The sequence below is a fragment of the Tripterygium wilfordii genome, chromosome 1 (genome assembly GCF_013401445.1).
Source record: "Tripterygium wilfordii isolate XIE 37 chromosome 1, ASM1340144v1, whole genome shotgun sequence".
NCBI lineage: Eukaryota > Viridiplantae > Streptophyta > Magnoliopsida > Celastrales > Celastraceae > Tripterygium > Tripterygium wilfordii.
Window position 1 is genome coordinate 10,725,456 of NC_052232.1, and position 22,015 is coordinate 10,747,470.

The following is a 22,015-nucleotide window of genomic DNA, read 5'->3' on the forward strand; positions in this document are numbered from 1 at the left end:
TCCAAATTGGACTAAACAATGTGGATTCATGCATTGACCCATCAAATCTTAATTAATTCTTAATCACAATATTATCTATTTGGGGTCATGGAAAGAAAACGATTGCACATTGAAGGGGGACCATACCATCTACTACCAAAAATCAAATGTTGCAGTCAATAAACCTAGCTAGCTAGCTAGGTAGTTAGATTTCTTAGATTATCATATTCTTGTGTCACTTTCTTCTAGGTGATGAGAGAACCCACTGAAAACACAACCCACTAGACTCCCCCACAAATAGTAAACTCTCATGTCACATGTAATATCTACAAACCACACGAGTCGGTTAAGTCCTAAGCCGAAACTTAGTGCAGAAATAACGTCAAGTGAGTGTTAGAACTTGCGACCTCCCACTTATATGTGTTAAAAGGTTCAAACAACCAATTTGACCATATGATCCAACGATTTCATTAATTTATTATTGATCCCTTAATTAATGGTTTTCCAATCTTTGCGTATGTGAATTGTGAAGGTCTAAACCTTAATTCAACCTGTTTGAACTGAATTAATGTGAATTACGTTAGTTGAAGGAATAATGTGATGGTATCATGTCAACATGAAGCTAATTACATTAACTATAATACTAACGTTTCTCATATACGTGCTATGGTGATGTATATATAGGTTTAAAAGAAAGTGACATCATGGATGTTGTATATGCATGCATGGGCATAAAGACTAAAACTTCCATGAAAATTGGTTCTTTGTTTGCTTGGATCACATAGAAAATGACTTCATGAAGGGACCAAATGAACTAACCCAAAAATTCAATTCAGTTTCAATCAATCAGCTTGGACTTTTTTGGGATCCTTAGATTCTTGTTGTTGGCTTCTCTTCCTCTTCATTGAGTAAGGACAAAAAAAGAGATATATATATATATATATATATTCACATTTTTATTGGATGCGTGTATGTTAATTAATTAATGTAATCGAATATTCAATTAACTAAAATTCTTTGTTTAGAATCAATTATCGTTAAAGTTGAATGAAAACTACAAGGAACTCAACCTTTATTCACAATTATTGGTGCTAAAATATTAATTAGTGACTTAGGACGTAAATTATACTAAAGATATTCCATTTCTTGGTCACATAAGAAGTTTCTCACAATCTTCCTATTGCTCGGCGCCGCATTATCAACCAACTAATAATTAAATAAGTATTCTCAATTTGTCAAAAGACATTTTTTTTTAAAAGTGAGAATGAGTGAATGACACTATAAAAACTTATCTATTGGACATTCAATACGTGCACAATACGGGTTGTTAGGTCACATACGCATAGAGTTTCGTATGATGACATAATAAGTTGAGTCAAAATTTAATGCGTGATCACAAAGACATTACTCTCAATATGAATTGAATGCAAAAATTTTCAAATTCATACAATTTGACCCATAATGATTTATCACTAGACATCTCGGAATGGTTCAACAAGACATTCCAAAAAAAAAGAAGAATCCTATACGAATCCCATTTTTTTATTCATTTTTGTGGAAGATTTATAAATCACTTTCTTAAATTCTCTCTTTAATATTTTTTTCTTAATTTTGTTTTTCAGGCCAAAAAATGAAAACCTTAAAAAATGGAAACAATTACATGTCAATAAATATCGTTTGTGGACTATGTGTCAACAAGAAGCAATCCACAAGGGTTTGCGCCACTTGGTTCGCAAGGTTAAATACACGTGGGAATTTCAGCCATTAAAAATAGACACGTGTCTCAAATCACACGCAACAGAGATTGGGAAGAAAATTATGGGGGACCGAAACACAATATCTAAGAAATAATGTGGTGAAAGAGTAAAAAAAGAAAATTTCTCTGTTCTCGTTCTATCTACTTTCTCTGTATGTGGAGCCCTTGGGCGACCATATGCATTGCTGGCTTCCAGCCATCGCTTTGTTGTTGTTTTTTTTTTTTATAGGGAGGTTTGTCTGCTAAGACTCTGATACTGAGAGAGGCCCAAACAGGGATAGAGAGTTTTCAGTCTGTTCAGTCACAGTGATTTGTTAAACAACTCCTGTTCTTTATCTGTAAAAGAAAAGAGAAATTAAGAAGCCAAGGAAAAAAGCTTTGATTTGATGGATCTATAGATCTAACGCCTTCAAACCCACATGTATTGCTCTGTTGCCTTTAGATCTCCATCACTTTCATTCGGTTTTTGATTTAGTAGCTGACCAGAAACTGTGCAGATTGGCCTAATTATACTGTGAGTTCAATTTGTGTTTTATCTCTTTCGTTTCTTTCGTTATTTATGTGATCCAAGATGTTATCTTTTGATTTTATTTGAGCACTTTGAGCTGGTTAAATTTCTGGGTCGTCACCAAATCAGAAGAGGAATGTAGAGGTAGATTCGCACCTTTCTTTTCATGGATGCTGCGTTTGGTCTGCATTTTTTTGGATAGCACACTTTTTTTTAAGCAGCGATGGATGTGGTTTTCAAATATCAATACTTAATTTAATTAGATTGGGGCTTTAAAAACTGGAAGTTCACTTTTTTCTGACAATTACTTTGAAGTCCAATACCGAGTATTTCTTGCCTATTAAGAATCTTTGGTGGTCTTCAACTCAGATATAGCTCAAGAGCTTCATTTCATTTGATGACTAGCTCAAGAGCTTCATTTCATTCCATGAATCTTCAGTTTGCAAATTGCTGATGCTTATAATTACTGTTCAAAGGTTTTACATGAATGTTTTATGCAGGGGACGGGAAGGGCGGAGCTTCTTGGTTTGAAGTGCTGATTGCATTATTGTGGATGTCGAGTGATCGGATGCTGGCCCCGGTGAGATGAGGGATGTTATCAAAGTTGATGAACTTCTTGAGGGCCTGTTGGTGGGCATCCCCGGAACAGCCAGATGCAACAGGCCGGCAAGACGGGCTCCTATGGTACAAAGACAGTGGGCAACACTTGACTGGTGAATTTTCCATGGCTGTTGTTCAAGCCAACAACTTGCTTGAGGATCAGAGCCAGATTGAATCTGGTCTATTGAGCTCTCATGAGTCCGGCCCCTATGGCACCTTTGCTGGTATATATGATGGTCATGGGGGTCCAGAGACATCGCGTTACATTAATGAACACCTATTTCAACACCTGAAGAGTAAGAACCTTAAACCAAAATTGGAGTTTTTGTCTTACAAATGCATTAATACAGAATTTGATTCATTTACAGTTCCATTTTTCAGTAGGATTTGTAATTCAGGGGCATACTAAAATTTCTTCGACAGCATATAGTTGCTATGCCTTTGGTGTATTTTTCTTTAATGGTGAAGACTTATTCCTGATGATTTAGTTTTGTTTGTAATTTGCAGGGTTTGCATGTGAGCAACAATCCATGTCTGTAGATGTGATACGGAAGGCTTATCAAGCAACAGAAGAGGGGTTTCTTTCTGTAGTTACCAAACAGTGGCCCATAAAGCCCCAGATTGCAGCTGTTGGTTCTTGCTGCCTGACCGGTGTGATATGTGGTGGGACACTTTACATAGCAAACCTTGGTGATTCCCTCGCTGTCCTTGGAAGGCTTGTCAAGGCAACTGGGGAAGTTCTCGCAATCCAGCTCTCATCTGAGCATAATGCCCGCATAGAGTCTGTTAGACAAGAGATGCATTCTCTGCATCCTGATGACTCACAGATTGTTGTTTTAAAAAAGCATAATGTATGGAGGGTAAAGGGCTTGATACAGGTAAGTTGAAAAGACAGTCTGCTAGATGCTTCTTATAAACTTGGCTCACATCACATGATAACTTTTTTCCCCTCCCCTGATCCCTGTTGTAATCTTTTTAAGCTGCCAACTAGTAGAATTTAACACCATAAAATGTTTGGAAGCATTAGTTTCTACAAGTTCATTCATTCATACCACTGTAAAGACCACGTGTGTTAGGGCCCAGGGGATGCTAATTCTATACAACTAATTGAGCATCTAGAGAGAAAAAGAAGGGATGTCCTTAAGTTTCCCTCCTTTTGTGTTTATGGGTGGGCAGGGTGGCGCTGGTTGGCTAATAGAGGGTTAGAGGGAAATGCTTCAAGTTTGTATTAAGTTTGAAGACCTTGCCATGTACCAATGACACAAATGAAAAAAGATGTGGCCTTTACATTGAGAGACAAGGATGTAGATTTCGAGACCCCATTTTCATGATGAGAATGCAATGACACCACAGTGATACTTTAAAAAGGTCGGTACTGAAAAATTGGAGTTGTGGAAAGAATTTGCATCACCGTTGTGGGACAGTAGAGCAACTTTTGTTTTGCATTTTGTGGGATGAGTTTTGAGTACTTGTAGGGTGTGATGAGGTATGATATTAAGGTGAAAGTGTTGATTTAGTTTCATATTTGAACTATCTTGCAAATTGTAAGAGAATCAAGTTGCAAATCGGTTCTTCTAGATTGTTTGTTTCAGCAGACTTTCAAATTTCTTGCTCAAGAATAAAAGGTACTAGGATTTTGCGTACTGTAAGAAAAGTGATCCAGCAACATGGAAGTAATGATTATATTGAGTCATTCAATAGTGAAAGTCTTCCTGTAAGTATTCTGCATTTCAAGAGTATTGGATGGTGGTAGTGTAAGATATTTTATTGTCAGATGTTCACACTAAAGTACTTATAAGCTCGTTATCTTTGGCATATGGTAAGAAAAAATTATAGTTGTTTCTGTTTCCAAGAGTAGAAAACTTATAGTCCCATGTCTTTGGTACTTGTGCATTAATTGCTATTCCAGCAAAGCCCTAAGCGACAATATGGTCGTGAATTGTCAAATACGCAGATATGTTTTTGTAATTTTTAAAATGCCATTGCGACGCTTGATGCACCTGTGAAAGCTTTGCATTGCAGATTACTAGATCCATTGGAGATGTGTATTTGAAGAAGCCTGAGTTTAATAGGGAGCCCTTGTATGCGAAGTTCCGCCTTCGGGAACCTTTCAGAAGGCCAATTTTAAGCTCGGAGCCTTCAATATCTGTGCATGAACTCCAACCTCAGGATCAGTTTGTCATATTTGCTTCTGATGGGCTGTGGGAGCACCTTAGCAATCAAGAAGCAGTTGATATAGTCCAAAATCATCCACGCAGCGTAAGATATCTTTCAACCATATGTTTATTTGTATCTTGTTGTGGTGGATTTTCTATAGAATAGAAACTAACATTGGCTAACTAGCATATGTTTCTTTTGGTTGTTGTACTGTCCTGAATCTATTTTTTGTTTTCATAAAATTGCAGGTAATTGAAAAAATGGATTTGCTAGTTTGTTTAGTTTTAAAACATGAAAAGAAAATTGATATAAAAAGGTGAAAACAATAAAACGTGTTCCCTTAATCGTCGGACATGTCAAATAAGCCACTTGAAATGTTTCGACCAAAACAAGGTTAGGCTGTAGGAGAGCCAAGTTCACGGTTCAGAGGGGCATTATACGGCCTCATTTTGATTAAAGCTTTAATAATAGAATTACTGTCACCATCAGCACCATGCTCCCATATCTGCCTTTGCTACCAGTGCCACCTTTATAGCTTTGTCACAAAACATTGTGGTTATCAATACTATGACTCTACGAGTTTGCTCTCATTGGCTCACTGCCTTCAGTCCGTAGCCACTACTGTTGCTGTCACGGTCTCTTTCTTTTTCATCTCCTTTACTTCCTACAAAACCATGCACTACCTTAGGCTTGCTCTTTTTTTTTTTCATTGCTGCTATGTGTGGTAATCTTTGGTTACTGGATCCATAAGAAGAATCTACTATATGGATTTTCAAGACGTTATTTCTGCAGTGATGCTGAATGACCGCTTGTGTTCGATTGTGGATTGTGCATCTGGTGCATGACTTTAAACTTGTTATTTGTTAATGCTGTATGTGATGAATTGCTGTTAATAGTTTTAATTGGTCACTGTGGTTAATATTTGGAAGCTCTTTCACCATGTTCATGGGATAAAAGGCATCTACTTGTACGCCATATGTTGTGGATAAGTTTCTATGTTTCTACATACGGCTCTGTGTAGAAAATCCTAGTAGGAGCTCTTGGAAAATGTTGTAATCTTTTTCTGGTTGTTTCATGCAGGGCATTGCTAGGAGGCTTGTGAAGGTTGCCTTGCATGAAGCTGCAAAGAAAAGGGAAATGAGATACTCTGATCTGAAAAAGATTGACCGTGGTGTTCGCCGGCATTTCCATGACGACATCACAGTCATTGTTGTATTCTTAGACTTGAATCTCGTTAGCAGAGCCAGCTCCGTCAAAGGACCTTCTGTATCTGTCAAAGGGGGTGGCATTAGCATACGTGCCAAAACCCTAGCCCCCTGTGGCACTCCCATGGAACACAACGACAACTAATTACACATGCTCCCTCTACTGTTGTCCCTAGATGCAGAAGCCTCTCTTGTTCTTTCATGACCTGGTATATTTGAAGGCGAAAAAGGATTAGTTTTTGTTTTTTTTTTCTCATTTTCTATGCGCAGTGTAACTTATTATCATGGGATGTGTATTTTATTTAGTTTTCGAGCTCCTAATGCAGAAAAAGTGAAGAAGAGAATCAGGAGAATTGAGCTGCAGGGAAGACCCACCAAAGATTCTTTCTTCAGGGCAGTCTACTTGTTTATTTTTCTGTAAATTATTCATGTTAAGCAAAACATCCCTTAAGATCAGAGTTTCATGTTTTTTAATCTTTTTTTGGTACATGGCCTCTCGAGAATCAGGTTTTAGTGCCCAAGTGGAAGATGGGTGTGTAACCATGATATTATGCTGTCATTTCAGGTCAAGTAAAACCTAGATCAGATGTAAATTGTATGTTCTTTTTCTTCTCTGTTCTGTTCTGTTCTTCAGTTTCATGAACAAGTCAAAAAACTAAAGGCAGTCAATGGGGTGATGCAACTTTTGGTTATGACACCGAATGTTTAGATGTTTCAATTTGAGACACCGAATATTTGAACCTTTTAATTTTAGAATCCAAAGTTGAATATTGTTTTAATATGCAGATATGGGCATATTTTTAACAGAGATTTTGTTTAATAAAAGAAGACCTCAAATACTTTTCCAGAACTCTTTGTTGAGTGCAAACCAAAGCTTATTCTTGTCAACTCCATGCTACAAGTTTCTTGTCAGTCCATTAGAAGATGGATGATAGATCCCTCGTTAGCATTACAGAGGCGGCATATGTTTAACCAAGTTGAAGTCCTACCTACTTATGCAACTTTCCCAACATCAAATTTTTGTCCTAAACCATATCCCCAACATAAGAAACCAGCTTCTGGAGGAGGTTTAAATTTCTAGATGAGTTGCCACGGGAAAACAGGGTTTTATGTGATTGTATTTAAAATACTGCCAATACGTTGTTCTTTTGTGGTCGCGTGTTGGGTTTTGGCTCAACTTATCATGTCATCAAGTGGGAATTGAGAAATTTCTGTGCGTGCAGACTTGATAGCCTAAGTTTAGGCCATATTAGATGTCCAAAGGGCAAATTAAGAATCTTTATTTAACAAATTGCAATGACTCAGTTCGAAACATGTGAATTAATTTACATACAAAAGGTGTGCATGTGAAAAAGTTCAAATGAAGATCAACTCATTAATAATTATGTTAGGAATTATCATTTTGAAGGAAAATATGTTTGGTGAGGTGTCACCAACATTTTGTCAAAAAACTCAATTGATGAGTTGGGAAGAAAAAGACTCAAAAGGAAATGACAATATACACCACAAAGGTTATTTCAATGAATTATTTTCAGTAATCAAGTTTTTATACAGTGAAATCACATTCTCATAACATAATTATTCAACAAATCAGCCTTTCATTTTTCCATTTGTAATTAAAATACAGAACAACGAAAGATATACATACTCCATATGTATGTATGTATGTATGTATGTGTTAATTAATAGAATGATCCTTAAGACTTTTATGAGTGATGGGATATTGGAATTTGAGCATTCAGGTAATCTGCTGCATTTAATATTTGGGAACATTGAATAAATAAATGCACCAAACTTTTTGGGCTGAAATTTTAATTTGCTTAATTCCTGGTCAGAAATATTAATTATGAATAAAGATGTAAACATCATTATTTTTTTTTGTACTCAAGGCTAAAGGGAGCAAGAGAGATATTTTGTTGTTAAATATCTTACATTTATCAATCAAAGATATTATAGTCGTTTCTTCTTCTTCTTTCTTTTATGAAGATTATTAGTTTTAATTAAAGATGAAGCACACCAAGACCCACCAACATAGACCAAATAATCATCAAAAAAAAATCAATTTTAGGGTTTCCCAATTTAGGTCAAGTACTTAAACCATGGCCATCCCATTGACACAATTACACCAGACCTAATATAGTCATGGAACAAGTTCTTACTGTGGGTTGTGGACCATTTCAAATGAAATTGTCAGGTAGGATTCAATGGCTCTGCATATGGACCCCCCTCCTCTTTTTCCTTTTTTGATCAAATCCATTCAGAACCAAAATATCTAACACCCTGTCTGTCAGTTCCTAAGCTTCCTTGGATGGGAATTTATTACATGAGCTTGTGGTTTGTAAAATGGATGAATGTTTACTTTAAATAGAGGCTTATCTTTTAGAGTCCCACACCATTATTAGTGACAGATAAGCAGAGAAGTAAATGTCTGCAACCCTAGTTGTTCTTGAAGCCTTGGAAAGCAACAGTTCACCAGATGATTCATTCACAATCCTAATAGTTGATGAAAAGATCAGATTAACCTAAGAAAGTCAGCTGCAAAGAAACCTCAAAGTAACTTCTAGATAAGCAGACAAATTGATGAATGTAAGAGTACAAGTACTAGTTCTTGAAATTTGATGCTTTCCATCTCTGTACTTGCCAATCATCAATGGTGATTAATTGGTGATAACCAAATTTGGGGATGAAAATAATCATATCAACCAACCATGGGTTGCTTCAGTCATTCATTGTGTATTGAATACAAGTAAATGCAAAAATGAAGATGGACAGATATACACTGCCAGAAGAAGCATAAAGAACTATCAGTATAAGAAGCCAAAATTTTTGTACATATGGTAGTTGAGTACAATGATTCAACCACAGAAAGCCCTAACCACAGTGTAAAATAATGAAAGAACTCAACTCCCTGTCATAGTGTAATCTACAGAAACAACCTCACAGATCCCTTCTGCACAGTGGGCAAGAACCATGCCTAAGTAGCCACTTATCTATACATGGTAGGTGAAACATGTGATTACAATGAGGCAAGCTTCTAACTGTCTCTCCCATTTGAAAATCCTGTACACAGAAGCAAGCAAAGGAAGTTGAAATCTAATATAAATAAAGAGTTATCAGAGTGAATCAGAAATGGGGGTTAATGATGTGGCAAAGCTACCTGAAGACAAACTGAACAAGAAACTTTCTCCCCAGAGGCATCAATGTTGTTATTACTGGTGATTTTGATCTGTGGGATCTTTTCGACTAAATGTCCAGGCAATCCTTTAGAGCCACCGGTGTCGAAGAGGTTGGGTACCTCCTCAAAGGTCACCTCTACAGCACCCATCTGATTGAAACAGAGGAGTTTATTTCAGCATATAAGATATGGATCAAGCATTGGTGTATAGTTTGTCGAAAAACTTTGAATAAACATAATACCTGACTTTGGACTGCACTTAACATGGCCGGACCAATTCGCTCTCGAACAAGTCTCCCACTGAGAAGGCTTGCAAGAACATCAATCTGCAGCATTCAAAAAAATGCATCAAAACTCGTATCAAGGACAATCTCAGCAACTCTGCAGAATCTTGCATTGAAATTTACATAATCGTTTGTCAATGAATCAAGTGTTTACCAAGTAGAGGAGACACCCAATCCCAGATTCATCTGATTGCCACAAAACAAGAGAAGACTCAAAAACTTCAATAGAAAATACAGCTCCTGATATGGCCCCAACTGCAGCTCCTCTAACAAAGCCGCTCTCAGTTTCCTGACCAATTAAGGCTCCGGTCATGGCTCCTAAGAAGGTTCCAACTGCAGATAAAGATGCCAATTACCTTCAGTGGATATTTTAAGACAGCAAAAGATTCTCAGACAGAAGCATTTCAGACATAATTGGACATAAGTGATTAAACATGCATAAAAGAAAATAAAACCCAGGATCCCTACGCATTATAGGACCTCCTTTTTCATAGTACCTTCTCATTTTTGTTAACCAAACAATGATATGTTAGTTTTCCTATGAAGTTCAGAGAATCTAAACTTGGATTCTTCTGTTAGAACTTTAAGCGAACACCTACAAGGCTACAACTCAATTCAAGAATCGAATTTCCCATTCGCACAAAAGATGAATTTTTCAAGGGAAAGAAGAATAACCCAATACCAATCAATTGCAAGAAACCCATATCAGAGAATACAGACAGATCAAAGACAAATTTACATGCATCTCAAAAAGCGGGAAACAATGTTGATAACAAATGAGGAGAAAGAGAGAAACCCACCAAAAGCAAAGCAGAAGGTGAAGATAGCAGAGAAGATATTCCCAAGAACAGCAGAAACTACGAAATTGAATATCTCTTTAAACCTCTCAACGTGACTCCCAAATGAAGACAATAAAGGCATAAAAGCTCGAGATGGGTACGCACAGAACTCCATTATTTCCTGATCCAAATATCTCCTATTGCAGAAACTAATTTACAAACAAGGCTCGTTTGATTGATCTACAACGATTGGGTCTATTAAACCTCAAAACCCATAATTTATCAAAGATGTATCTAGAAAGAGAGAGAGATAGAGAGAAAAAGAGAGAGAGGTACAGAAAAGAGATGGGTGTGGTTAGTTCTTAAGGTCATTCGAAAAAGAAAGGCATGAAAGAAGACCAACATCAACCAACTCGCATTTAAAGCTCTCCCCAACACAAAAATGAAAAACCAGTTCTCCTTTTGTGACCGAATAAAACCAAATCTAGAAGCTGAATTCAAATACCAATAATTTTCCTTTTCAAAGAAACACGGGAGAGAGAAGGAAGAAGGTTCGGTTGACAAAAACTTCGACGTGTTGTTGAAGGAAAAATTGGTTCACAAAATTAGATCACAAAAAACAGTCTTTTTTGTGGGGTAGATTTGATATTAAATATTAATTCTGTAAATCACTCGTTTTTGAACAAACAAATAGAGAGAGAGAATTAGACCATGAATTGGATACCAAGTGGTACGACACCATTAGCAGAGAAAGTCGCTGATTACACACCTTTATTGCTCTGTTTTTCTCTCTGTTTTTATTCGTTGTCTATTGGTTTTGGTACTCAAAATATCTGTTTTTGGTGAGCCTTTACCTTCTGCGTGTTTGGTTCCAAGAGTGGCACTATCCACTGACTTTTGTAATGTTACTTGTGGTTGGTGATATGCTTATAGCTACTACTAATCCATTCCAAGACCCATTCACCCTTCTTTTTGATATTATAATATTTGTATGGAAATGTTACTTGTGGGCTTGGCTAAGGGAATCCACAGGAACCGTAACCAAAGCTAGTTTTCATAGGATAATTGTCATTCTTTATGAATCCGAACCTGGGTAATCCATCTATGACTTGGTTGATATTTTTTAAATAAATAAATAAATTAGAAAGAAAATCATTGCTCCAAACAAGTTACAAAATTCATAACAATGGCATAGTTAACACAAGAAGGAAAATATTCCAACCAAAAGTGAAAACCTCCCAAAACTTTGGAATTCTTAACAAGAATGTGAGCAGCTTTGTTGCACTCATGGGATACATAGTTAAAAGACACATAACTCAAAGAAAGAGCAATCTTCTTAATGACATCCATGATATGTTTAGAAGCTGATAGAACTCAAACGTCGACGATTTATGGTTGGTTATAGATTCATAGATGCTACTATTCCAAGACCAATACACCCTTTTTCTCTTTAATTTGCAAATCCAAGACCAAGAATCAGTCTGGTTAGTTGCAAATATTGAAAAATCCATGCTTAATAGTCAAACTATAAACATCTAGATATTAATGTACATATAGGAGAAAAATCAATACCCAATTCTTGTCAGAATCCGTAGATGATATGTCCACTTAACAATTTGGTTTTATTATCAAATTGGAGTAAGTGCCATATAGGTTTTTTTTTTTATAATAATAATTTCTGTTTTTGGGTTTTTGATCACACAAGATGATAAAAAAAAGTTGTCATTCATGCAATGTTTCTCTTCTCACCATATGCATATACTGATTCACCTAATCACTCTCACCATTCAACATCTCCAGGTTGTCAATTTGCATTGCTTTAATGAATTTTTATAATCTAATTTCATTTACTAATTTAATTTCAATTTGCAATATGAGCACTTGCTTAGCTCAGTATATGCAAATATCATCATTCGTTATCTTATTGCATTGGGCCTCAACTGGTCAATGGAGTTGCAAGCTCTTCCACGTGATTGGGATTTACAAATCAGTTGTCTGGTGGACAGCTGAGTGAGTTTCACATTTTAAAAAAAAAAAACCTTGTAAATTTTTAGCCTACACCATAGGGAATTATGTATTTTGTTGAAGTGACATTTCTTGTCCAATCAGATTTATTATAATCAAATGAAGTCTAGACCAAAACCAGTGAATTTGAGTAACAGATTCATCAAGAAACTTGCCTAATAAAGTAATAATTAATTAGTGCACGCAATATTAAAATCAAAATCAAAAGATTTGATTAGGTAAATGGGTTCTTCTCCTTTGAGCAGTTCATCAGAAGAATCTTCATTTCTACCAACCAAAAGAATCAAAGATTATGTTTTTTCCATGTCTAAGTCAATATCATTCTGGACTGGATGGTTATGTTTGTTTGGGCCGGGCTTGGCTTGGCTTCTTCAGGCCTGCTCCATGGGCTTCCTGACTTGGGCTTATAAGTTATAACAACAACTATTCTGAAAATAGTAAAATCAAGGGAACACGTCAGCATTACTAAAACGCCATTTTGGATATTTGCATACGACAACCACGAGCCACCCACCTCGTTCAATGTATCTTTCCTTATCCATCATCTCTTCAAAAGAAAAGCATTTGCGGATTTATGAATATTCTCACTGTAGAGTATATGTAAAGATATATATATAAGGAACCTTACCAACCCTTCCTAACCATATACTGAACACCCTCTTTAGATCTCGCTCTCAGAAGTTGATCATCATTTCCTGGGATTCTTCGGTTTATCATGGGTATGGTCAAACAAGAATCGAATTCTTTTTTCTTTTCCCGATTTCTGATGTGGGTTTTTGACTATGGTTTTTTTATTTTATGTTTTTGTGTTCTGGGTTTTAATCATTTTCAGCGACTGAGAACCCTTTCAAGAGCATATTGAAGACACTTGAGAAACCTGAAGGGGGCGAATTTGGCAAGTACTATAGCTTGCCTGCTCTCAATGATCCCAGGATTGGTCGGTTACTTCTGATTCTCTAATTCAATTTTGATTGAAGTTGTTTCTTTTAGTTCCTGCTGTTGGATCTTGATCTTATCAGAGTTGGATTTTGGAGTCTTGGATTCTGAGGTTGGCGAGTTCATGTTCTTGCAGAGAAACTGCCGTACTCCATTAGAATTCTATTGGAATCAGCTATCCGGAATTGTGATGAGTTCCAAGTTAAGAGTAAGGATGTTGAAAAGATCATTGACTGGGAGAACAGTTCTCCTAAGCTGGTTGAGATCCCCTTCAAGCCAGCTAGAGTGCTTTTGCAGGTACTGCTGTATGTGGTGGTGATTACTGGTGGTGTTAATTGCTTTTGTTATTTCTCTTTGTGGTTTTTAGTATGATGAGCTTTGAATGACAGTCTTGTCATATGGTTTGTAGGATTTCACTGGTGTTCCTGCTGTTGTGGACCTTGCTTGCATGCGAGATGCAATGAACAGCCTTGCGGGTGATTCTGACAAAATTAACCCTTTGGTGAGCTTCACACTTTATAAATGAATAGATTGGATTGGTATTTATACTTTTCCATTCCAGAGATCGTATTAGGTGCAAATGTATTGGAACTTCTCATCTTCTGTGTTGGATTAATGTGTAGAATTTGTGAATGCAGGTTCCAGTAGATCTTGTCATTGATCATTCAGTACAGGTTGATGTGGCAAGATCAGAAAATGCTGTAAATGCAAATATGGAACTCGAGTTCCAAAGAAACAAAGAAAGATTTGCTTTTCTTAAATGGGGTTCAAATGCTTTCCATAACATGCTTGTCGTTCCCCCAGGATCAGGGATTGTTCACCAGGTGAATGTCATTTTGCATTAGATTAATCATAAACTCTTCAAGTGGTAATTGTTGTCTGTTCAGCTATGTTGTCCAATGAAAACTGTTTATATTCATATGCTGTGGCATATATGTAATGTGCTCTATCAGTTCTTTAGTGCTTTAATTTATTTATTATTCTTCTACATGGTCCCCCCTGCATGACGCTATTGATATATTCTTTGTGCGTTTATTGCCAGGTCAATTTAGAATACCTTGGGAGAGTTGTTTTCAACACAAAAGGTTTGCTTTACCCTGATAGTGTTGTTGGAACAGATTCACACACAACCATGATAGATGGTTTAGGTGTTGCTGGCTGGGGAGTTGGTGGCATAGAAGCAGAGGCTGCAATGCTTGGCCAGGTAAACGAATTTTCTCTTTTGTGCTGTTGCTACATTTTTGTTATCATACTCTTAAAGTAACTTAAATGTGGTTCAGTCACCTCCATCTCGCAAACTAGTTCACGGGGAATTGGAGATTTGCTAATATGCCCATAACGTTAGTAGTTCTGAACTTACAGTTTGTTCTTTTGCAATATTTTTCTGTGGCATGTAGCCAATGAGCATGGTCCTGCCTGGTGTGGTTGGGTTTAAATTACTGGGAAAACTGAGAGATGGCGTGACAGCTACTGATTTGGTTTTGACTGTAACTCAAATGCTGAGGAAGCATGGCGTTGTTGGCAAGTTTGTGGAGTTCTATGGTAGGCTCATTGATATGATAACAGTCATCTTTTTTTAATCATTTATGGTTGTTGTTGCTGCTTACATCCTTGTCGTTGCTGCTTACTCATGATTGAAGGTGAAGGCATGAGCGAACTCTCATTAGCAGACCGTGCCACCATTGCAAACATGTCTCCTGAATATGGTGCAACCATGGGCTTCTTTCCCGTGGATCATGTCACACTTCAGTATCTGAAACTGACTGGCAGAAGTGATGAAACTGTAAGTTATAGATTGCAACTTCATTTTGTGATAGAAAATGGGCATGTATTGATGGACTAAAATTGCAGGTTTCTATGATAGAGTCGTATTTGAGGGCAAACAAAATGTTTGTGGATTACAGTGAGGTAAACTACAACACATTAACTTTAATTCTCTCTAATGTATTTTAATTCAATGTTGGTGGTGTTGTGGTTTTTCAATGACAATTTTGTTTTCTGAGATCAGCCTCAGGGTGAAAGAGTGTACTCTTCATATCTTGAATTAAATCTCGAGGATGTGGAACCCTGTGTATCTGGACCAAAGAGGTGAATGTTTAATTTGTCCGCACAATTGTAATTCACTGCATTCCATTTCTTATGCCATCCTCTAACCATCAGACCTATGCAGGCCACATGATCGAGTTTCCCTCAAAGAAATGAAATCAGATTGGCGTTCGTGCTTAGACAATAAAATTGGATTTAAGGTTAGAATATTTACAAACTGATTCCATGGTATAATACACTGAACACAGAAGAAGAGGTCTTGTTTCTTGTTTCATATTATTCTGCAACAACCAAAGATGTAGAAAGTTGACCCCTATGTGGTTCTGGATAGAAAAGTTGTTTGTATTCCAAATGATAAAAAAAGAAGAGGCTCTTGCATACGCAATTTGGTGAAGATTGGGCAGCAGTACATGGTTACATTGAGCCACAGGAGTTAAATTTGGTTGAATTTTTATAATTATGACATAGATAGCATATACTTCATCTGATACAGCTCTTACATAAAGTCCGCGTCTTGGAAAAAAATTCATTGAAGGAATTGTTCAGTCTATAAAGGGTCAGTACTCAGTATAAAAGATTTTGGACTTCTGGTGCTAGGAATTATACATCATGAATTAGAAGAATGGTCATTGCCTGAGTCATGTGCTTCATTTTATTTTAGCGCTTCACCTTTCAACCAGCCCAAGTTCCTTCTAATTCAGCCCACGCAAAAGTTCTCATAATGCTTGTGTTCTCTCTGCTTAATTTACTTGCATTGTATTTGCAGGGATTTGCAATTCCTAAGGAATCTCAAAGCAAGGTGGTAGAGTTTGAATTCCATGGTACTCGGGCACAACTTAGGCATGGTGATGTTGTTATAGCAGCTATCACCAGTTGCACGAATACCTCAAACCCAAGTGTGATGCTTGGAGCTGCTTTGGTTGCCAAGAAAGCGTGTGAATTAGGTTTGGAGGTCAGATGTCTTTTCTTTAGAATTCTACATCCTGTTAGTTTTTATATATTTTTTTTCAATTAGAATCGCTCAAACATAGAATATAATTGTTTAGGCAGGATTTATCGTGTATGCAGTCCTTCTGTATTGGTCAATCACCATTCTGAATTTTATTTCTTCTTTTATTAGGTGAAGCCCTGGATTAAGACAAGTCTTGCTCCTGGTTCTGGGGTTGTTACTAAGTACCTGCAGAAGAGGTACTCTTGTAGAATCCACGATACTGCATGTTAAAACTATGTTCTGTCATCTGTGTGTTCATAATTTTCTGGAATTGGTTTCGCAGTGGATTGCAGAGCTATTTGAATCAGCTAGGGTTTAATATCGTTGGTTATGGATGCACCACATGCATTGGGAATTCAGGAGACCTTGATGAGTCAGTGGCATCAGCTATTGCAGAAAATGGTAACTTTTGTCCAATGTCAGACTGTCTTCATTCTTATCTGTCTTAAAAATTGTATGGTTAAGGTGAGTACCTTGCATATATTTTGCAGATATTGTCGCTGCAGCCGTGTTGTCTGGGAATAGGAACTTTGAGGGTCGTGTGCATCCTTTAACTAGGGCCAATTACCTTGCGTCACCTCCGCTTGTGGTTGCTTATGCTCTTGCTGGCACGGTATGCAACTTATAGCAACTTTATGCGGACTTTTGTCTGCCAATTTTTATGACCGTATAGTTGCTTAATGGTCTGTGTACAATCTTTGTTTCTGGCATAGATGTGATATGGTTGAAGATATGTCTACTTTGTTAAACATATATATAACTAAGGGACACTGCTGCAGGTTGATATTGATTTTGAAACAGAACCAATTGGTGTAGGAAAAGATGGAAAGAACATATTTTTCAGGGACATATGGCCATCCAACGAAGAAGTAGCAGAAGTGAGCTTTTTTAAGCCTTCTCTAATTTGACTTTGTTAGTTTGGACAGAAGTAGATATTCACCTTAGCTTGCATTATCTACAGGTTGTACAATCGAGCGTGCTGCCTGATATGTTTAAGGCTACATATGAAGCAATCACCAAAGGAAATTCCATGTGGAATCAGTTAAATGTGCCCTCTGGCAAACTTTACTCATGGGACCCAAAATCTACTTATATTCATCAGCCACCATATTTTAAAGACATGAGCATGTCTCCTCCAGGCCCATATGGAGTGAAGGATGCTTACTGCTTACTCAATTTTGGGGATAGTATAACAACGGATCATATATCACCAGCTGGTAGCATCCATAAAGACAGTCCTGCTGCCAGATACCTAATGGAACGTGGGGTTGATAGAAGAGACTTCAACTCTTACGGAAGTCGTCGTGGCAATGATGAAGTGATGGCAAGAGGCACTTTTGCCAATATTCGAATTGTCAACATGCTGTTGAATGGAGAAGTTGGGCCTAAAACAGTTCACATCCCAACAGGAGAAAAGCTATCCGTGTTTGATGCAGCCATGGTAATTTCTCATTAATTGCTCTGATTTCCCACTACCCAGATATATAGACCCTTCCTTCTGAGATCATAAATTTGAGAGTAACGTAGGTATACTTAAAATGTGGAAGTTAAAAGATGCCCACCTTTCACTGTAGTCCATATGCAGGATATATATTGGTTCCCGGGTATAAAATGACCCTACAGGTTTCCATAAAAGCCACAAAAAAACCGATTATTTTGGTCTTGAACATTGACATAATTCTAGTGCAGGTGTAAAACTACAGTTCTTGGTTTCACATTGTCATAATTTCCTTTGTTAACAGAGGTACAAGAGCGAGGGCCAAGGTACAATTATTTTGGCTGGTGCTGAGTATGGAAGTGGAAGTTCTCGTGATTGGGCTGCCAAGGGTCCAAAGCTACTGGTACAATATTTTGAAGCATCAAACTCCATCCAATAAATTCTTGAGTATCGTACAGCTTTTGTAATAGCTCTGTAAAAATGTCATCTCATCCCATGCAGGGTGTGAAAGCAGTGATAGCAAAAAGCTTTGAGCGAATTCATCGCAGTAATTTGGTGGGAATGGGCATCATTCCGCTATGCTTTAAATGTGGAGAGGATGCTGAGACCCTAGGCTTGACCGGCCATGAACGTTACAGCATTGGTCTTCCAAGCAGTATTAGTGACCTTAGACCAGGCCAGGATGTCAAGGTGGAGACGGACAGTGGCAAATCGTTCGCGTGTACTCTACGTTTTGATACAGAGGTAATAGAACAATCATAAAGGTTTCTTGCGTTAAATCTATCTTATCCTTAGAGATTCTCTTGATTGTACGACTTGGTTCATCGAGACCTCTTCTGGTTTGCCACAGGTGGAATTGGTTTATTTTGACCATGGGGGCATCTTGCAATATGTCATCAGGAACTTGGTCGATGCTAAACATTGAATCAGCAAGAACAAATTTATCTCTTGGTGCCAGATTGAGAATTGGAGAAAGCACCAGCACTAGAAATTGTCAATTTTGAAGTTTTTTTCTCTCTCGAATAAATAAGAGGAACTAAATTTGCGAATATCTGAATGCTTTTGACTAAGTCCTTTTGAGATTTAATGAAGGAACATAACATGTATTCATTATATTAATAGTTCTTGCTTTCCCATTTGCCAAATAGCTCTCCAGTTTTCTTCTTGTCCTTATCTTCATCTACCTGTGTGTCATTTAGCTTTATAAAGAACTAATCTTTTGGGTTGAAACCTAACCTTCTGTAGCTTTATAAGATCACTTGTGGATTTGACTCATTATCACTTGATTTTTCAATCACTAAAACAGGAACTTATTTGACATTGACATTCCATTACATTTTCCATAGTCTTGCTTTAGAAATTTCAGTGGACTACAAAAGAAAAGGCACTCATATATGGAGCAACACATCTCCATTCAATTACATAGGAAATCATGGACCCAGAACGACTTTCACAAAACCTTCAAATTATGCAATGGATTGAAGTGACCCCATAGCTAATAAACACCCAGAGAGGTAGGATAGAGTGGAGTGGGCTTGTAATGGAAACAATTGGGAGCGTAAGCAGAGGCTCTTCTTTTTGCTCTGGAAGCATCGTTGGATTCAATGGCAGGTTGGTTCAAGTATGCATACTTGCTTTTTGTCCACCTGCATATGGATTAAAAGATATCTATTAGGAAAAAGATCTAACAGTAATCAAATTTCTTCAAAGTATGACCTTCCACAACCCAGCAAAGATTAAAAGATTCGTCTGACTATACAAATGGAGTCTAACCAATCTTTTATGCCAATGCGCACTTCGCTTTGCTTCTCGTTATTGATGGGGGCAGAGGAATTGTTCGCCTTAGTTTCACCATCTGCATCCTTCAAGGACTCCTCATAGCGCTGGTAGTCCTCCTCCTGCACATCATTACCATTTCAATAGGAGAATCAAACTTCGAGGGTGATCTGCAAATAAAACTCCTTTTTCTGGTTCCTTCTATGAGCCAGTATGACAGAAAGAAAGGTTGGACAACCAAAGATCAGACCTTAAAAATGTGGGTTTTGAGATAATACCATAAGATTGCGAGCCCTGATTCGTGCTGCAGCCTTAATAGCAGCGAGTAGGTGATCCTCTTCCTCAAAGCGCTTTCGGATCCAAAACTTAGCTATCTCTTGCTTTGTCACACTCTCTGTGATGGTCTTACCAATCCAGAATCTTGGAAGAGGCGGTGGTGGAGGAATTGCCGGTTTAGTCTTAACGCCACTGCTTTCACTCTCCAACATCTTTTGTCTCATCTCTTGACAATTGTAGCAAGATGGCAAGTTGATGTCGATGAAAAGGTTCAAAATTTATGAAATTCCATTTTGATAACCAACCCTCCAAAGCTTAGTAACCACCCCTTCTGGGCTACTGACCCAACCTAACATTCAACTATGACTGACAGACTAATTTCAATAATTTCTCCTGGCAGTCAGCAGATTATCAGTGTCTTTTAGGTTTTGACAGAGATTGGCTGATAGAATGACAAGTGAAACAGAAAATGATCCAGAATCCAAAATGTAGGAAACTGGCATTTGAAAAACGGCACCGCCCTGGAATCTGATTGTTGCCATGTCACATCAAACCCATATTGTTTGAGCTCAGAAAACCTAAATGGGATCCTCAGTCATCGAGCAAACTTCCAACAAGAATAACAACAAATTAGAATAAACTATAGATAACATACAACAAAACAGTCATAATATATTAGTAAAGGTTGTTCTTTCTCGGACAACAGAAACAACTTATCTGCCATCTTACCTGGAGCCTGCAATGGCAGAAGCTTTGTCCACGAGTCTTGCTCAAATTTAAGAATGCCCCTGTGCTACAAATTCATTCAGGCCCTAACAGCCCATCTGGGGCCGCAATGCAATTTTCCAATCAACCACATATTTTGCTTTTCCCAACAGAAAATTTCCAGTCAAGATGCATACATAAATAAATGCATGATTGGGATGATAGAAGTCCGTAAATTGGACTGAGAGACAAATTCAGAACGAAACAGAGAACTTTTATTGTTTCATGTATGCATAACACAGTATATAATCGACAGCACGTCATTCTACAGATCCAATCGGACAATCTAATAATCAAACATATATAACTATATCAGAAAATTCACAAAAATCCCCTTTCAGAGTTCAAAACCCGAAAACCCCAAATCCCCAGACTTCAAGTTTCGGAAGCAACACGTAAAGCTTTGGTCTTGAACCGGAACCTCGGAGCCCTAGGGATCACCTGGCTGGGCCCGAAGTGGAACTGCCCCGGACTATCAGTGAGAGGAGGCCCATCGTCGTAGACATAGCCCACGACCCTCCCACAACTTTTGCACAAGATCTTGGTTCGCTTCCTCTGGATTCCCCAGTAATTGAGGGTCTCGAAGAACGGCCTGATCTTGTCCTCCTTCTCGAACCTGAATTTGGTGGAGTCGACAGCGGAGAAGGAGAGGGTGCCCTTGTTTCCTGCCTCGAAGTAGAAGTCTGGTGGGTAGAGATGGGCCGGGTTAAGGTCCAAGTTGGTCCCGCATTCAACGCAGGTGTAAATCGACGTTGCCGCCATTGCTGAGAGGCAGAAGAGGGCAATTGGGAGAAGAAAGAAAAGGGGTTATGGCGATGTTGACGATCACGAGGAGGTCAAAAACGCGTTTTGGAAAATTCGTTCTTTTGGTTGCCGCGAAAGGTTGCTGGTGAGAACATCCACAGCCATTTCTTTACAGAAGAGGTAAACGATGTCGTTTTTGTGTGCAATTTTTTCTTTTTGCCTTTTTTATAAAACATAGCCCACAACTGTTGCACAACATCTTGGTTCGCTTCCTCTGGATTCCCCAATAATTAAGGGTCTAGAAGAACGGCCTGATTTTGTCCACCTTCTCTCGAACCTGAACTTGGTGGAGTCGACCTCGGAGAAGGAGAGGGTGCCCTTGGTCCCGCATTCAACGCGATGTAGGTGATGACGGGGAGGTCAAAAGCGTTGTTTTGGAAAATTCGTTAGTTCAGTTGAAGCGAAACGTCGCTGGTGGCAGTTCTTTACATAAGAATAAACGACGTCGTTTGGCGTGTAATTTCTTATTTTTTGGCTTTGTTATATAACACACCTGAGAAGATGAAAAGACTCTC

General features: G+C 37.9%; 5 protein-coding genes across 6 annotated transcripts; 2 read left to right on the forward strand and 3 right to left on the reverse strand.

Moving 5' to 3' along the window:
- The first annotated feature begins 1,956 nt into the window (after window positions 1-1,956).
- Window positions 1,957-6,819, forward strand: LOC120000149 (probable protein phosphatase 2C 46). The gene is made up of 5 exons (XM_038848094.1): window positions 1,957-2,249; window positions 2,744-3,139; window positions 3,351-3,721; window positions 4,866-5,102; window positions 6,081-6,819. The coding sequence occupies exons 2-5, from the start codon at window positions 2,836-2,838 to the stop codon at window positions 6,348-6,350; spliced, it is 1,182 nt and encodes a 393-aa protein (XP_038704022.1). The 5' UTR covers window positions 1,957-2,249; window positions 2,744-2,835; the 3' UTR covers window positions 6,351-6,819.
- Window positions 6,820-8,889: 2,070 nt separating this feature from the next.
- On the reverse strand, window positions 8,890-11,023 carry LOC120000219 (NEP1-interacting protein 1-like). The gene is made up of 5 exons (XM_038848210.1): window positions 10,465-11,023; window positions 9,819-9,997; window positions 9,623-9,706; window positions 9,363-9,530; window positions 8,890-9,265 (listed from the first exon to the last, which is right to left on the reverse strand). Exons 1-5 carry the CDS (start codon window positions 10,616-10,618, stop codon window positions 9,143-9,145), a joined length of 708 nt encoding a protein of 235 aa, XP_038704138.1. The 5' UTR covers window positions 10,619-11,023; the 3' UTR covers window positions 8,890-9,142.
- A 1,983-nt stretch (window positions 11,024-13,006) lies between these two features.
- On the forward strand, window positions 13,007-19,024 carry LOC119999839 (aconitate hydratase 1-like). The gene is made up of 20 exons (XM_038847643.1): window positions 13,007-13,187; window positions 13,301-13,405; window positions 13,541-13,701; window positions 13,814-13,906; window positions 14,043-14,228; window positions 14,447-14,608; window positions 14,802-14,946; window positions 15,045-15,187; window positions 15,256-15,312; window positions 15,413-15,492; window positions 15,575-15,650; window positions 16,217-16,402; window positions 16,571-16,638; window positions 16,725-16,843; window positions 16,933-17,054; window positions 17,221-17,319; window positions 17,403-17,882; window positions 18,184-18,282; window positions 18,381-18,623; window positions 18,730-19,024. The coding sequence occupies exons 1-20, from the start codon at window positions 13,184-13,186 to the stop codon at window positions 18,802-18,804; spliced, it is 2,703 nt and encodes a 900-aa protein (XP_038703571.1). The 5' UTR covers window positions 13,007-13,183; the 3' UTR covers window positions 18,805-19,024.
- LOC120000361 lies at window positions 18,886-20,799 on the reverse strand. 2 transcript variants are annotated; one of them, XM_038848522.1, is made up of 4 exons: window positions 20,661-20,799; window positions 19,934-20,538; window positions 19,653-19,777; window positions 18,886-19,525 (listed from the first exon to the last, which is right to left on the reverse strand). In XM_038848522.1, the coding sequence occupies exons 2-4, from the start codon at window positions 20,153-20,155 to the stop codon at window positions 19,375-19,377; spliced, it is 498 nt and encodes a 165-aa protein (XP_038704450.1). In that variant the 5' UTR covers window positions 20,156-20,538; window positions 20,661-20,799; the 3' UTR covers window positions 18,886-19,374. The 2 variants fall into 2 exon arrangements, with proteins under 2 accessions (XP_038704450.1, XP_038704381.1); XM_038848453.1 differs by having other exon boundaries at window positions 19,934-20,663.
- Window positions 20,800-20,893: 94 nt separating this feature from the next.
- Window positions 20,894-21,618, reverse strand: LOC120000583. Its single transcript, XM_038848738.1, has one exon. The coding sequence runs from the start codon at window positions 21,456-21,458 to the stop codon at window positions 21,072-21,074; it is 387 nt and encodes a 128-aa protein (XP_038704666.1). The 5' UTR covers window positions 21,459-21,618; the 3' UTR covers window positions 20,894-21,071.
- Between the last annotated feature and the right edge of the window lie 397 nt (window positions 21,619-22,015).

Bases quoted from the DNA above. Each gene is read 5' to 3' on its own strand.
- LOC119999839 (XM_038847643.1), top strand. The intron at 13,907-14,042 runs GTGAGCTTCACA...TTGTGAATGCAG, and splicing joins CTGACAAAATTAACCCTTTG to GTTCCAGTAGATCTTGTCAT. The intron at 15,188-15,255 runs GTAAGTTATAGA...CTAAAATTGCAG, and splicing joins CTGGCAGAAGTGATGAAACT to GTTTCTATGATAGAGTCGTA.
- LOC120000361 (XM_038848522.1), bottom strand. From the start codon at position 20,155: ATGAGACAAAAGATGTTGGAGAGTGAAAGCAGTGGCGTTAAGACTAAA. The intron at 19,778-19,933 runs GTATTATCTCAA...AATGATGTGCAG, and splicing joins TCAGGGCTCGCAATCTTATG to GAGGAGGACTACCAGCGCTA. The intron at 19,526-19,652 runs GTTAGACTCCAT...ATCCATATGCAG, and splicing joins CGCATTGGCATAAAAGATTG to GTGGACAAAAAGCAAGTATG.
- LOC120000149 (XM_038848094.1), top strand. From the start codon at position 2,836: ATGTTATCAAAGTTGATGAACTTCTTGAGGGCCTGTTGGTGGGCATCC. The intron at 3,140-3,350 runs GTAAGAACCTTA...TGTAATTTGCAG, and splicing joins CCTATTTCAACACCTGAAGA to GGTTTGCATGTGAGCAACAA. The intron at 3,722-4,865 runs GTAAGTTGAAAA...TTTGCATTGCAG, and splicing joins GGGTAAAGGGCTTGATACAG to ATTACTAGATCCATTGGAGA.
- LOC120000219 (XM_038848210.1), bottom strand. From the start codon at position 10,618: ATGGAGTTCTGTGCGTACCCATCTCGAGCTTTTATGCCTTTATTGTCT. The intron at 9,707-9,818 runs GTAAACACTTGA...TGAATGCTGCAG, and splicing joins TTGGGTGTCTCCTCTACTTG to ATTGATGTTCTTGCAAGCCT. The intron at 9,266-9,362 runs GTAGCTTTGCCA...TTCTGTGTACAG, and splicing joins CTTGTTCAGTTTGTCTTCAG to GATTTTCAAATGGGAGAGAC.
- LOC120000583 (XM_038848738.1), bottom strand. From the start codon at position 21,458: ATGGCGGCAACGTCGATTTACACCTGCGTTGAATGCGGGACCAACTTG.